The sequence below is a fragment of the Chironomus tepperi genome, unplaced genomic scaffold (assembly GCF_022539635.2).
Source record: "Chironomus tepperi strain 1889 unplaced genomic scaffold, CSIRO-AGI_Ctep_v1 contig_393, whole genome shotgun sequence".
Classification (NCBI taxonomy): domain Eukaryota; kingdom Metazoa; phylum Arthropoda; class Insecta; order Diptera; family Chironomidae; genus Chironomus; species Chironomus tepperi.
In genome coordinates, this window is record NW_027226515.1 from 1 (window position 1) to 15767 (window position 15767).

Genomic DNA, 15767 nt, shown 5'->3' on the forward strand with positions numbered 1-15767 from the left:
ATGTTGACCCCTATCCAACGCTGTATCAACCATCTCTTAACTCTTCTTCGTCTCCGAGCTATGACACTTTGAAGTTGAAAAACTAAAATGCGCTCTATCTCCTCACACAAGGACTTTCGTACTTTGGTGTCAAGGTACGAAAGTTGCCTCTTGTTAATACCTTTCCAACGCTACCTCAACCATCTCTTAACTCCTTTCCGTTTAGGAGCTATTCCACTTTGAAGTTAAACAATGGAGAATGACTCAGCATTTTCCATTGTTTTCGAAAAAACGCTCTATCTCCTCACAGAAGGACTTTCGTACTTTGGTGTCAAAGAACGAAAGTTGCTCCTCCCCAAGACCTATCCAACGATGTATCACACGTCTCTTAACTCCTTTCCGTTTAGGAGCTATTCCACTTTGAAGTTAAACAATGGACAATGACTCAGCATTTTCCATTGTTTTCGGAAAACTTGCTCTGGCGCCTCACAGGAGCATTTTCACGCTTTGGTGTCAAAGAACGAAAGTTGCGTCTCTCCAAGACCTATCCAACGATGTATCACACGTCTCTTAACTCGTTGCCAGTCCCGAGCTACACGTGTTTTTTCGAAAAAATTGAAAAAAACACGTGTTTTTCAAAAATTTGCTCTGGTGCTTCACAGAAGGACTTTCACGCTTTGGTGTCTTCAGACGAAATTTGCCTCGTGTTGACCCCTATCCAACGCTGTATCAACCATCTCTTAACTCTTCTTCGTCTCCGAGCTATGACACTTTGAAGTTGAAAAACTAAAATGCGCTCTATCTCCTCACACAAGGACTTTCGTACTTTGGTGTCAAGGTACGAAAGTTGCCTCTTGTTAATACCTTTCCAACGCTACCTCAACCATCTCTTAGAGCTTTTTTAAGTTAAAGAAAATTCGTTGTAAATTTTGCATGTATGTGTTTCTTACTTTGATGTATTTTAGTCTCACAAAGAATTTTTGAATTAAAGTAAATGCGTTGTAAAATTTTTCCATGTATTTGTTTCTCACTTTGATGATCTAAAATTTCAAAAATTAAAAAAATTACAAAAGTCCTCGTGTTATTGATCGAGGGACTTAAGCGCATTTTTGTCCCAGCGATCAGTAATTGATTAATAAGTCACCTCAAAACAAGATCCGGTAGGATCCAGGTCACTTCCAGAACTAAAACACAAGATCCAGTAAAATGGATTCGCAAGAAATCATAAATTGTATCAATGCTGTACCAAAATGAAAAAAGAAAGCCAAAAATATCAATTTCTTCAAGCTTAAATTTAAAGTCAGTTGCATGTAAATGTTCTAAAATATCAAGCTGATTAAGTGTCAACGATTTCAATTTTTATTCCATATTCTTAAGCGACTCAATAAAGATTTTTTGTGACTTGATGTTCATTTCCCCACACTGAATGTTCAATTTCCTGAGATTTGTGCTCCTTGTCAATAATCCGTTTGTGCAAAAATAATTAGCATGTATTCTTAATCTATTCCTTAGAAATGAAAAGTTTTTAAATTTGGCAATTCACAGATTCGCTGGAAGTCATGTGATGTCTTTAGAGAACAAAGTGATTTTGAGAATTTCTTCAGTATTGCTCGGATGTTAACTTCAGCGCCTAATTCCTTTATACGACTGTGATCAAATCCAATGATTAAGTTCTGATTTTTACGTTCACTTTTTAACAATGGATCAACATCATTTTGCAGTTGAACTGAGTGTATTTTGTTGATATTTTTCTCATACATGCTTCTCCAATCATTAGATACCATCGTTTGCTGACCAATGATGCTTTCAGGACATCCTTTGCATTAAAATAAGTTATAATTTCATTGAAAATTTCCTCGGGTAATGCGTTCAATAAGTCCATTTCTTAATTTTCTAGAAATAATTATTAAAAAATTAAAATTTATCATATTACTACAGAATAGTGAGTTTCTACTACTTACGTCATGTAGATAATATGTTTAACAATGGATCAACATCATTTTTGCAGTTGAACTGAGTGTATTTTGTTGATATTTTTTCTCATACATGCTTTCCAATCATTAAATACCATCGTTTGCTGACCAATGATGCTTTCAGGACATCCTTTGCATTAAAATAAGTTATAATTTCATTGAAAATTTCCTCGGGTAATGCGTTCAATAAGTCGATTTCTTAATTTGTCTAGAAATAATTATTAAAAAATTAAAATTTATCACATTAATACAAAATAGTGAGTTTCTACTACTTACATCATGTAGATAATAAGTTTATGTATGTACTTTTCTTGTCCACATCACTTAATTTTAAGATTAAACTAGTTAAATTGATTATTTTCTACGGAATTATTTTTGCAATGCTTGATTATTTTACAGGAAAATTTAAAAACATTTCAAATTTGAAACAGTTGGTAAATCATTGAAAATTTCGTCAAACTAATGCAAAGCATATTTCTATTCAGCTAATGTTATTCCTATCTCATTTCTTTAATTCAAAAAATGCGCTAAAAATGTGTTATAAATTTTTTATAGTATGTGTGTTTCTTACTTCTAATGTTAATTAGTGTACAAAAAAAATTTTAAAATTAAAAATATCATTTTCGGAAAAAAAGTTGAACTGATTTTTTTTGTTGATATTTTTTCAGGGTTGTAAAAGATTCTCAAATTTTAGATTCGAAAAATTTCGTGATTGCAACAATTTTTTCTTGACCAATGATGTCAGGACAACATCATAATATTTTGCTATTTTTTGATTAAAATAATTTATAATTTCATTGCTCATATAAAATTTAATTAAAGCACTTCACATAGGACCAGATAGTCTTCATGACAAAATGGGTAATGTTAATTTCTTTTAGGTGTTAAATAAATCCATTTCTTAATTTTCTAGAAATCGGCCCAATGCATATACGAAGTGCTGGAAAAATCACAAATAAATTTATCATATTTACAGGAAGTACAGAATAGAACAACATGATTTTTCTGAACTATTGAGAGAAGCTTTAATATTCATTAGATAATATGTTTAATGCAAATGGTAAAGATCTTATCAGCCAACATCAGTGTTTTTTTGCATTAATTGAATAGTCCAAAAATATTTTCAATTTTGTTGATATTTTTCTCATACATGCTTCTCCAATCATTAACATTTCGTTTGCTGACCAAAGGGAATTAATTCAAATGATGGCATTTCATGGTGAAATAAGTCAGGTAATGCGTATCAATCAGTCAACTGTTTTAGCTTGTCTAAGAAGCTGAGAAGCTTATTAAAAAATCCACAGTTAAGAGAAATTAGTAAAGTCAAAATACAAAATCAGTGAGATACTTTCTAAAAATTAATTTTGTTATTTTTTTGTTATCTTATTTCTTTTAGGTTTTTCATCTAAAATTTTCATAAGGACCAGGTCAAAAAAATAACTAAAATCATTTAAATTATTTTTCAATAATTTGTTTCTGTTATCTTATTTCTTTTAGGTGTTCATAAGTGTTCGCTATTGGAGATTTACACTCGGCCCAAAGGGAATTCAAAAATTTCGTTGTATCTTAAATTTTCACCTATGAAATAAGATTAAAACAGGAAGTACAGGAAGTAAAGAAGTCGGTGATGGTAAATTGTTTTATTTTAGCTGAGAACAATAATTATTGCTTGTGCTGAAAAAGTTGCCCGTAAATTTTACAGGAGATACTGATGAAAAAAGGTGTTAAAATTTTGTATTATCAAATTTCTTTTAGGTTTTAATCATCTAATTTAATTTCAGCACACACATAAGGACCAATAGGATGGAATACACATGAAAAATGGTGAGTAAAATTAACTAAAATCATTTAAATCGGAAAAATATTTTCGTCATTAATTTTGTTATTTTTTTGTTATCTTATTTCTTTTAGGTTTTAATCATCTAATTTCGCTATTGGAGCAATTTAGTTAAAAGTACACTCGGCCCAAAGGGAATGGATAAAATTTTAGTATCTTATCGACGAAGTGCTGGAAGCGTTGAAGTCACAAGTGATGGTGCAACAATTTTAAAATCTGTGGGTGTTGACAATCCAGTACAAAAAAAAGATTTTAGTTGATATGTACAGGAAGTACAGGAAGTACAAGAAGTCGGTGATGGAACAACATCAGTAACTGTTTTAGCTTCTGAACTATTGAGAGAAGCTGAGAAGCTTATTGAGCTTAAAATCCATCCACAAACAATTATTGCTCGATGGAGAACTGCTGCAGAAGTTGCCCGTAAAGCTCTTACAAAATCAGCACAAGACCATTCAGGAGATACTGAGAAATTCAAGGTGTATAATATTTTGTCATTAATTTTGATTATTTTTTTATTTTTTTGTTATCTTATTTCTTTTAGGTTTTAATCATCTAATTTAATTTCAGCACACACATAAGGACCAATAGGATGGAATACACATGAAAAATGGTGAGTAAAATTAACTAAAATCATTTAAATCGGAAAAATATTTTCGTCATTAATTTTGTTATTTTTTTGTTATCTTATTTCTTTTAGGTTTTAATCATCTAATTTCGCTATTGGAGACTTAGTTAAGAGTACACTCGGCCCAAAGGGAATGGATAAAATTTTAGTATCTTATGGACGAAGTGCTGGAAGCGTTGAAGTCACAAATGATGGTGCAACAATTTTAAAATCTGTGGGTGTTGACAATCCAGCTGCAAAGATTTTAGTTGATATGTACAGGAAGTACAGGAAGTACAAGAAGTCGGTGATGGAACAACATCAGTAACTGTTTTAGCTTCTGAACTATTGAGAGAAGCTGAGAAGCTTATTGAGCTTAAAATCCATCCACAAACAATTATTGCTCGATGGAGAACTGCTGCAGAAGTTGCCCGTGAAGCTCTTACAAAATCAGCACAAGACCATTCAGGAGATACTGAGAAATTCAAGGTGTATAATATTTTGTCATTAATTTTGTTATTTTTGTCATTAATTATTTTTTTGTTATCTTATTTCTTTTAGGTTTTAATCATCTAATTTAATTTCAGCACACACATAAGGACCAATAGGATGGAATACACATGAAAAATGGTGAGTAAAATTAACTAAAATCATTTAAATCGGAAAAATATTTTCGTCATTAATTTTGTTATCTTATTTCTTTTAGGTTTTAATCATCATCTCAGAATTGCTCGTTTATCGTCGTTTGTTGGAGCAATCGCCATTGAAGATTTAGTTAAGAGTACACTCGGCCCAAAGGGAATGGATAAAATTTTAGTATCTTATCGACGAAGTGCTGGAAGCGTTGAAGTCACAAGTGATGGTGCAACAATTTTAAAATCTGTGGGTGTTGACAATCCAGCTGCAAAGATTTTAGTTGATATGTACAGGAAGTACAGGAAGTACAAGAAGTCGGTGATGGAACAACATCAGTAACTGTTTTAGCTTCTGAACTATTGAGAGAAGCTGAGAAGCTTATTGAGCTTAAAATCCATCCACAAACAATTATTGCTCGATGGAGAACTGCTGCAGAAGTTGCCCGTGAAGCTCTTACAAAATCAGCACAAGACCATTCAGGAGATACTGAGAAATTCAAGGTGTATAATATTTTGTCATTAATTTTGTTATTTTTTTATTTTTTTGTTATCTTATTTCTTTTAGGTTTTAATCATCTAATTTAATTTCAGCACACACATAAGGACCAATAGGATGGAATACACATGAAAAATGGTGAGTAAAATTAACTAAAATCATTTAAATCGGAAAAATATTTTCGTCATTAATTTTGTTATTTTTTTGTTATCTTATTTCTTTTAGGTGTTAATCATCTAATTTCGCTATTGGAGATTTAGTTAAGAGTACACTCGGCCCAAAGGGAATGGATAAAATTTTAGTATCTTATCGACGAAGTGCTGGAAGCGTTGAAGTCACAAGTGATGGTGCAACAATTTTAAAATCTGTGGGTGTTGACAATCCAGCTGCAAAGATTTTAGTTGATATGTACAGGAAGTACAGGAAGTACAAGAAGTCGGTGATGGAACAACATCAGTAACTGTTTTAGCTTCTGAACTATTGAGAGAAGCTGAGAAGCTTATTGAGCTTAAAATCCATCCACAAACAATTATTGCTGGATGGAGAACTGCTGCAGAAGTTGCCCGTAAAGCTCTTACAAAATCAGCACAAGACCATTCAGGAGATACTGAGAAATTCAAGGAAGATTTATTGAACATTGCACAAACAACTTTAAGTTCTAAGATTTTATCTCAGCACAAAGAGCTCTTTTCCAAATTGGCAGTTGATGCTGTTTTACGTCTTAAAGGTTCCGCTGAATTGACAGCAATTCAATTGATCAAAAAATCTGGTGGAACTTTAGAAGATTCATTCCTTGATGAAGGTTTCTTGCTTGATAAACGTCCAGGAGTTCATCAACCAAAAATAATTGAGAATGCAAAGATTTTAATTGCTAATACACAAATGGATACCAATAAGATTAACGTATTTGGATCTCATATCAAAGTTGACTCGATGTCAAAAATTGCAGATCTCGAGATGGCCGAGAAGGAAAAGATGAAAGACAAAGTCAACAAAATTTTATCGTCATAAATGTAATGTTTTCATTAATCGTCAGTTGATTTACAATTATCCAGAACAACTTTTTGCTGATGCTGGTGTTATGGCCATCGAACATGCTGATTTTGATGGAATTGAACGATTAGCTTTAGTTACTGGAGGAGAAATTGTCTCCACATTCGATAATCCAGAAATGGTTAAAATGGGAACTTGTGAGCTCATTGAACAAGTCATGATTGGCGAAGATACTCTTTTGAGATTCAGTGGTGTGAAATTAGGTGAAGCATGTACAATTATTATTCGTGGTGCTACACAACAAATTGTCGATGAAGCCGAACGATCATTACATGATGCTTTATGTGTCTTGACAGCAACGGTCAAGCAATCACGTGTTGTATTTGGTGGTGGATGCTCTGAATCATTAATGGCATGTGCTGTACTCAAGAGAGCCAGCAAAACTCCAGGAAAGGAAGCAATTGCAATGGAAGCTTTTGCTCGCGCTTTATTCCAACTTCCAACTGTAATTGCCGATAATGCTGGTTATGACTCAGCACAGCTTGTTTCTGAATTGAGAGCTGCACACACTCAAGGAACCTGCACAATGGCTCTTAACATGGACGTTGGAAAAGTTGGATGCATGAAGGAACTCGGAATTACTGAATCATTTGCTGTTAAGCGTCAAGTTTTATCATCAGCAAGTGAAGCTGTCGAAATGATCATTCGTGTTGATAATCGTCCATGCTAAAAAGCTTATTTTATTAATTGCCTTAATCATCATGCTGCATTAATATTTTCTCTTCCTCCTACACATTATTTTGCACTTAATTTTACCAGTTTGTGTTGAAACGAATAACTGTAACACAGTAATTAATCACATTTCTAATTTAAAAAATAATGATAAGACTGTACCACATGGGGCACTTTTTCTTTTTGCTTTTTTTGGATAGTTCTTGACTTTTTAAGTCCAATAAATGAAGAAATACCCTAATTTAGGCGGCGGAAGCAATATTTTTTTGGGTTTTAAGTTCTTGCAGCTACTTTGCAGACAAGTTTGCAGATAACTTAAATTTTTATATTTTGCAGGAGCTTTGCAGCTCGCTTGCAGATGAATTTTTCTCAACATTTTGCAGGAGCTTTGCAGCTAATTTACGGTAAGACTGTACCACATGGGGCACTTTTTCTTTTTGCTTTTTTGGATAGTTCTTGACTTTTTAAGTCCAATAAATGAAGAAATACTCTAATTTAGGCGACGGAAGCAGTAGTTTTTTGGGTTTTAAGTTCTTGCAGCTACTTTGCAGACAATTTTGCAGATAACTTAAATTTTTATATTTTGCAGGAGCTTTGCAGATAATTTGCAGCTCGCTTGCAGATGAATTTTTCTCAACATTTTGCAGGAGCTTTGCAGCTAATATACTACTGAGATTTTTTGAAATTTTTGCAGATCATTTGCAGTTGATAAAATGATTTAACGAATTAAAGAAAATTTATAAGAAAAAAATTTGCAGATAAATTGCAGATATGCATTTAAATTTTAAAGAAAATCCGAAAAATTTAATGAATTCGATATTTTGTAAAAGGGAAAAATATTAGTAATCGTTTATATGAAAATTTAACGAATTAAAGAAAATTTATAAGAAAAAAATTTGCAGATGAATTGCAGCTATCCATTTAAATTTATACAAGTAGCTGCAAGAACTCAAAACCCAAAAAAATATTGCTTCCGCCGCCTAAATTAGAGTATTTCTTCATTTATTGGACTTAAAAAGTCAAGAACTATCCAAAAAAAGCAAAAAGAAAAAGTGCCCCATGTGGTACAGTTTAGCCAAAATAATAAATGATACTTTTTGCATTAACTTGAAATTTCAGCACACACATAAGGACTAATAGGATGGAATACACATGAAAAATGGTGAGTAAAATTAACTAAAGTCATTTAAATCGGAAAAATATTTTCGTCATTAATTTTGTTATTTTTTTTGCTTCAGGAAATCAGCCAGAAACAGCAGCATCGATAAGGTACCATCGATTGGAATCAGCTAATATCAGCTGATAAATCTGAAAAGTTTTGGAAAATGGCTTTGTCGTACAATCTCTTGACGATCCTTAATTTTTGAAGAATTGAATGCATTATTTTGTAAAATGTATGTGTTTTATTAATAAAGTTTGGTTTGATGAAAGCAATTTAATCCAGTTCTTATTGACAATTCTTGTGGAAAAATATCTTGCTTGTGAAATTCGGAGACTCATCAGATTTTCTTCAATTTTTCCATTGTCACTGTTGCTGATCTTTCATCAATGTAGCATCCAAATCGCCCTTGTCAATATCTTCATTTCCTTTTTTAAATCCGATGCATTATCTATAATTTTCACGGTAAAAAATGGAAAAAAAATTAATCAACACATTCCTGTTCAAACGATCATTAATTAATTAATAAGTTACCTCTCCGATCCACAAAGCAAGATACAGTAGATTCCAAGTTCATAAACATATATCTATTATATATACGTTGATTTGAATTATTCTTGGACCAATTACAATTATATCGTCTATAGATGGAACTAACAATTTGCATTCTAAGCTTCCATACTTAAAAGAAATCAAAATTTATTAAATATCTCAATGAAAAATATAAAACTTACGTTTTCTTAATAATTTTTGTACATTTCTATTTTACTAATTTTGATGAATTTTATTATTATACTTTAATGAAAAAATTATAGACAAAACTAAAGTTCAATTTTTTTCAATTTCAATTTTAAAACAACCGTTAAAGTCCATTTTTATAATATTTTTATTAAGTGAAAGGAATTCATTTAATAGTCACTTTTCCGATCCACAAAGCAAGATCCAGTAGATTCCAAGTTCCCAAACTTTGAACATACAATTCAACTTTGTTCAGAAACAAATATTTTGATCTCAAAAATGATAAATTGTTAATTATCATGTATATTCGTTGATTTGAAAAACTCTTCGAGCCAATAACAATTATACCGTCCATCAATCCAACTAAAATTGTGCATTCCAAGCTTCAATTCTAAAAAAATCAAAAATTAATTAAATATCTGATTGAAAAAATAAAACTTACGTTTTCTTAACAATTTTTTTTACATTTTCCTTTTGATTTCTTCGTTTTCATCTTCTCTAACTGTTCATCGGTGCATTTAGATCGTTTTATGTACTCCTTTTGATCTATTTTACTTATTTTGTAATTAAATTTTTATTAAGGAAAAAGTATCAAACAAAACTAAAGTTCAAATTGAGTTCAATCTTTGAGTTTCGGTATATTTGCAGAGTTCAAAACGTGCCAAAATTTTGGTTTTCGCAAAAAAAAACTTTAAAGTAATTTTGAGGTATCAAATCAAGTGTATTATCAGCAAATGGACAACTTTAAGTGCTGTCCTAATGCTAACAATAGAAATTTCGATTTTTCTTGCGGTAATCGATCGTGAAACGAAAAAGTTATTTTTCTAAAAATTCAAAAGTTCTAATTAACTATTATAAGTGCTTATGTGAAAAAAGGTGCCGCGTAAAATAAAAAAAAGATCGCACGTGATGCAAAAAACAAAAATATTGAAAATTGTGATAAAATTGTAAAAATTTTAGTAAAAAATTACAAAATTACTCGTTCTTATCGAGTGACTTCAGCGCATTTTTGTCCCAGCGATCAGAAATTGATTAATAGGTCACTTCCTGACCTAAAAAACAAGAAGCAGTAAGATCCAGATCACTTCTAGACCTAAAAAACAAGATCAAAAAAGATCCAGGTCACTTTCAGATCTAAAAAAACAAGATCCAGTAAGATCCAGGTCACTTCTAGACCTAAAAAACAAGATCCAGATCACCTCCAGATCCAAAAAACAAGATCCAGTAGGATCCAGGTCACTTCCAGACCTACAAAACGAGATCCAGGAGGTTCCAAGTCACTTCCCTACCCGCAAAGCAAGATCCAGTAGGATCCAGGTTACTTCCAAAACCAATAAACAAGATTCAATAAATTCCAAGTCATCATACTAGTTTTTCAAGAATTTCGTCATTTAACGGATATTCAAAATTTAAAACACATAACGGTTACGATAAATTCAAACTTTGTTCTGTTAACACTGTAAAAACATCAAAGAACATTGAAAAACACTGTAAAACAATGAAAAAACGTGTTGTTCTTGTTTATCGAAATATAAAAGGTTTGATCCAGGTTACTTCCAAAACCAATAAACCAATAAATTGCTAGTTTTTCAAGAAATTATAAATATTCAAAATTTAAAACAACACGTACGGAGAACATTGAAAAACACTGTAAAACAATGAAAAAACGTGTTGTTCTTGTTTATCGAAATATAAATGCATTTGCCTGCAATAAAACAACAGTACGGAGTTAATAAAACAAACCAGAGCTCTCTACGATGTCTGGTTTTCGAGATCTCGATACATAGCCGAACAAAGTGCTTGAATAAGCTACCTTTTTGAAAAAAATTTCAAAAATGCGCTAAAAAGGAAAAGTGCAAAATTTTGTGTGAAATTGAGTTCAACTTACCTAAAAAATATGATCAAACGTTATATTTAAGTGTTTTGAAGTGATTTTAATACAAATGAAAATTAATAGAAGAAAGCTATGGAAATAACAATTTTAGAGCAAGGTAAGTCGTACAATTTAATTAAAAAAATTATAAAAGCACTCATTCTTATCGACTCATAATCGTGCATTTTTGTCATAACGATCATGAACTTGCCGTTTTTAATATGTTTGTATATTAAGATATAATAAACTGTATCCAAGTCAATTGACTGATCTAAAATCAATCAATATGACTCAAGTTAAATTACATCAAATTAATGAATTTCAAAATGAAAACAAACATTTTTATGATTACATGGAAATTTTTTTAATTTTAAATTTTTCTATGATGTCCACTTACATTAAAAATACTGTACTAGTCAATAACTGAAAAGTCTTTGAAAGTGGCATCTTCGTTCAAACGCTTGACAATCCATGTTTTTTGAAAAACTGAATTTTACTGTGTGCAAATTGTGTGATTTTAAAATTACAAATTGAAAGTTGTTAAATATTATGTTTATTTTTTATTTTAATATTAATGAACAAAATTTTTCACATATCTTCAGTTGAATAACGGTAGGCTTCTTCTTCCTGACTTTTCTTTGAATTTATCATTGAGAAGTATTTCTTTTCATAACCATTTGATCTGTCGACTCCGTCCCAACGATAACCAGGCTTAATATTAAATCGATTATCAGGAAAATCTCCATTATATTGTGGCTTCTCAACGATTCCTTTTTTTACATTTTCCTCCTTTCGTTTCCGTCTAATATACTGAAGCATGGGATCATCAGAAAGTTCTTTATTCTTTAAAAAATCTTGCAAGTCTTTATCGTCTTGATCTCGAGCTAAAGGTTTGTTGGCTTCATGGAGATACTCTCGTCTTCTTTTTTCAATTTCTTCCAATTGCTTTAATCCTTTACCCCATCGATCGTATTCCTTTTTACGTTCTTCTTCCTCTTTAATTTTTCTCCTCTCCTTTTCTAAATCATACTCATAATCTTTATTTCTGCCTTTACGATCACGAATAGTAACATCGGCATTTTTTCCTGAAAATTCAGGCTTCATCTCTTTGAATAATTTGTCTTGTCTTTCCCTAAATTTCTCATTTTCATCTTTTAAACTTTTCGCATTTTGCAGGCCGGAAGCTTTACCATCAAGAGTTTTTGACATTTTTAAAGGACGTTGTGGTGAAGAATTGTCATTTTCTATTTTTATATGACGCTTCACATCTTCTGGTGATTTAGAGGATCGAATATAATAATTTGAAGGCGATAGGCTTTCTCTTTCCTTCTTAATTTTTAACAACAAGTTTTGAGGAGAAATATTTTGCTTGTAAACTTCATGTCTAGGCGGCGACTCATCAGATTTCCTTCTATTTCTTCTAGGCGGTGACTCATCAGATTTTCTTCTATTTCTTCTAGGCGGCGACTCATCAGACTTTCTCCTGTTCCTTCTAGGCGGCGACTCATCATCAGAATGTCTTATTTTCCTTCTGGGTGGTGATTCATCAAAAGTTTTCGTTCTACTGGAAGACGAATTCTTTTTGGACCTGATTAAATTTTCATCTGAAACTTGTTTTCTGAATTCTTCCTTGTTTTTGCATTCATTTTTATGGTTGTCTAAAGATTTCCATTTGCCACTTTGCTCGTATTCTTGCTTCATTATCACTGTTGCTGATCTTTCATCAATGAAGCCAACAATTTGTGGAGCTTCTTCATTTGTAGCATACAAATCACCTTCGTCAATATCTTCATTTTTCTTAAAATCTGACGCATCATCATCTATAATCTTCACGCTAAAACAGAAAATTTTTTAAACATTTAGAAAAATATAAAATTAATTAATGCATTTTTGTTCAAGCGATCGATAGTTCATTAATAAGTCACTACTCCAATCCACTATCATATATATACGTTGATTTGAATTACTCTTCGGATCAATTACATTTTTATCGTCAATCGATCGAAAGAACATTGTGCATTATAAATCTACCATTCTAAAAAAATCAAAAATGTGTTTAAAAAACCTGATTAAAAATATAAAACTTACGTTTTCTTAACAATTTTTGCACATTTATCTTTTGATTTCTTCTTCTTCTTCTTCTCCAACTTTTCATCTGTGCATAAATATCGCTTTAAATACTCCTTTTGGTCTTTTTTATTCATTTTTTAATTAATATTTTTTTAAACAATAAGTTGTAAACAAAACTAAAGCTCAAATTGAGTTCAATTTTTGAATTTGAATTATAAAACAACCGTTAATACTAATATTACAACAACCGTCACTTTTATTTTCTTTTTATTACGAAAAAAAATCCTTTTAATCATACTTAAAATGTAGTTAACTTATAAGTATTAAATCAGGGCTTTTACACTCAAAATTGAATATTTAAACAACAAATAATCAAATATTTGAATAATTTTCACACACATATATATAGGATAGAAAATGTTTTTTTCTTAAAGCATAAAAATAATCGTAAAAATTAAATAAAATTATTCGGGCTTAACAATTCCAAATTCCTTTAAAATTTCAGATGCTTCTTCAGGAAATCGACCTTGATCAATCTCATCTGCCCATATTTTGTACTTTTCAATTTCTCCTCTCAATTGTATTACAGCTTTCTCGCGATCAGCCACTAGTTCTTCAAGATATTGGTATCTGATTTTTTTTTAAATTGAAAATATCATATATTAAAAAATACAATTTTATCAATCTATTGTTTTTATCATATACCTTAATTTTTTTCTAGCTCGACATTCTCGGGCACTTTGACGAGATCTCTCCAATTTAGCCTTCATGTCCACTTTTTCAGGCCCAGCTTTACGTCCTGGCTTTCTTCCACGCTTTCCAGATTCTTTGCGTTCCTATAATATCAAATTATGTGATTAAAATTTTACTGATTGAATTTTCGCCTATGAGTTAGCTACATAATTAGAAGTTGTATTGGAATCTATTAAAATTAATATGTCAAATTCCTTTTATTCTTTAGCTCAGTTTTTGCTCTTTTTTTTTGTTTCACTCAAAAGATTCTCGCAGACAAGCTGCACGTAGCATAGCTGATTGTTGATTCAATACGCAATATATTATTTTCATAGTATTCTCTTTTTTATGACCGACTTTTTTTCCTATTTCAATGGTAAAAATAATTCTGATAAATTTACAAGTACAAAATGAAGCAAATGCACTTTTAAAGCCTCTGTTCATTGCTGCATACATTGTTTTGCGTCGCAGAAAAAATGAATGAAATTTGTCAGTATCATAAATAAATATTTGAAAAATATAATTTTTCCAATTTTTTTTTCTAGACAATTTATCTACTTTTTATATCCAAATTCGGATATCTGATTTGATTTAATAAAAATTTATCTTCAAAATTACTTATTATGGCATATTTTTCATGATGCCGGTAGAACTACGCAGTAATCAATGTCAACCACAATAGTTTGAAGTTTCTATGTAATAAATTTGTTCGTATCAAATCAATCTTAAATTACGTACCTTCAACTTAATTATAGGATTTTGAATTATTACTGCTAGATATTTTTGATGTCACTTTACTACTTTGTTTTAAATACAATTAGAAAGGTAGTTAAAAATAAAAATGCAGTGGTTGACAATGAATTTGTTTGAAGAAATTTTTATTTTAAAATAAAGGTGCGAGCTTTAAAACAAATTCACCTCATAACTTAATAGAAATTATTTTTTTACATCTATGTTTTTAATACAACAATTTCTCTATTACTCAACTGAAACTGCAGATATAAACTAACTTTTAATTCAATTCTTCTTTAAGCAAAACAGAAATACTCTCCCACGAATCAATGAATATTGTTCAAGAGAGTAACAGAAATAAAAGCTAATACTCTGAGCATAGCTCTGTTTATTACGTTGCAAAACTTTATTTTTTTGTTGCTTTACATTCATTCATTCAAAGACACTTTTATAACGAGTTGTGCGCACTTTGTCTGGTAACTGAATTTAACTAATTATTATTGTTAAGTCAATGAATGATAACAATTACAATGGTCAGACACTCCAACATACAGTACTGTTCTTACTGTAATGTCTTATAAATTCAATAAGTATAGTAATGTATTTTTGGAGTGTCTGATCCTTGAACAATAATATTGACTTAGCAAAAAAGTAAAATATATAAAAATATGAATAAAATGACGCAATTAAATAGATTTGTATCTTTTTTTAAATTTCCAAAATTTAGTTGAATGTTAAACGGTTTGAAATAAAAAATTGTTGCACAATGAAGCATTATATTGCATAAAATATAATTATTAGTTTCTATATAGGAAATTTTTCAAAACAAAAACAAAGAAAATGGCTTTTTTTAAATATCATACAAATTTGTCAAACTTACTGTGTGTAATGCTTCATCCATGATTTCTGAAACTTCTAAATCCATTTATAGAAGATATTAACTGGTTTATAGCTGAATTTATCGCTAATAATATGGATAATCTAATATAATGTAGTCTGATGAAAAGTTTGTGTTTTTATATTTTGAACTTTAACTCTTCACTCTATCTTTCTCATTTTGAACCTTATTATTTTTTATTTTTTTGATCTTTTATTAAAATATATTTTTTAATGAGAAATTTCCGGTAAATTGAGAAGTTATTCAACATCACATACGCTTTAAGAAATTATTTATTTATTCCAAAAATTTCAAGTGGGCTTCAGAATTTTAGCGA

The 15767-nt window shown here is 30.5% G+C and overlaps 2 protein-coding genes, 3 long non-coding RNA genes and 1 pseudogene across 5 annotated transcripts; 2 read left to right on the forward strand and 4 right to left on the reverse strand.

The window, feature by feature from the left end:
• Nucleotides 1-1290: 1290 nt before the first annotated feature.
• LOC139096485 (uncharacterized) lies at nucleotides 1291-2331 on the reverse strand. Its single transcript, XR_011544978.1, has 2 exons — nucleotides 2229-2331; nucleotides 1291-1872 (listed from the first exon to the last, which is right to left on the reverse strand). It is a non-coding gene; the product is annotated as an uncharacterized lncRNA (long non-coding RNA).
• A 1712-nt stretch (nucleotides 2332-4043) lies between these two features.
• On the forward strand, nucleotides 4044-4650 carry LOC139096447 (uncharacterized). Its single transcript, XR_011544974.1, has 3 exons — nucleotides 4044-4265; nucleotides 4331-4399; nucleotides 4487-4650. It is a non-coding gene; the product is annotated as an uncharacterized lncRNA (long non-coding RNA).
• A 66-nt stretch (nucleotides 4651-4716) lies between these two features.
• Nucleotides 4717-7541, forward strand: LOC139096464 (T-complex protein 1 subunit beta-like; annotated as a pseudogene).
• Nucleotides 7542-8628: 1087 nt separating this feature from the next.
• Nucleotides 8629-9219, reverse strand: LOC139096448 (uncharacterized). Its single transcript, XR_011544975.1, has 3 exons — nucleotides 9143-9219; nucleotides 8943-9089; nucleotides 8629-8859 (listed from the first exon to the last, which is right to left on the reverse strand). It is a non-coding gene; the product is annotated as an uncharacterized lncRNA (long non-coding RNA).
• A 2330-nt stretch (nucleotides 9220-11549) lies between these two features.
• Nucleotides 11550-13265, reverse strand: LOC139096444 (BUD13 homolog). Its single transcript, XM_070648155.1, has 2 exons — nucleotides 13108-13265; nucleotides 11550-12853 (listed from the first exon to the last, which is right to left on the reverse strand). Exons 1-2 carry the CDS (start codon nucleotides 13221-13223, stop codon nucleotides 11608-11610), a joined length of 1362 nt encoding a protein of 453 aa, XP_070504256.1. The 5' UTR covers nucleotides 13224-13265; the 3' UTR covers nucleotides 11550-11607.
• Nucleotides 13266-13343: 78 nt separating this feature from the next.
• On the reverse strand, nucleotides 13344-15597 carry REPTOR-BP (REPTOR-binding partner). Its single transcript, XM_070648157.1, has 3 exons — nucleotides 15434-15597; nucleotides 13795-13925; nucleotides 13344-13719 (listed from the first exon to the last, which is right to left on the reverse strand). Exons 1-3 carry the CDS (start codon nucleotides 15476-15478, stop codon nucleotides 13554-13556), a joined length of 342 nt encoding a protein of 113 aa, XP_070504258.1. The 5' UTR covers nucleotides 15479-15597; the 3' UTR covers nucleotides 13344-13553.
• Between the last annotated feature and the right edge of the window lie 170 nt (nucleotides 15598-15767).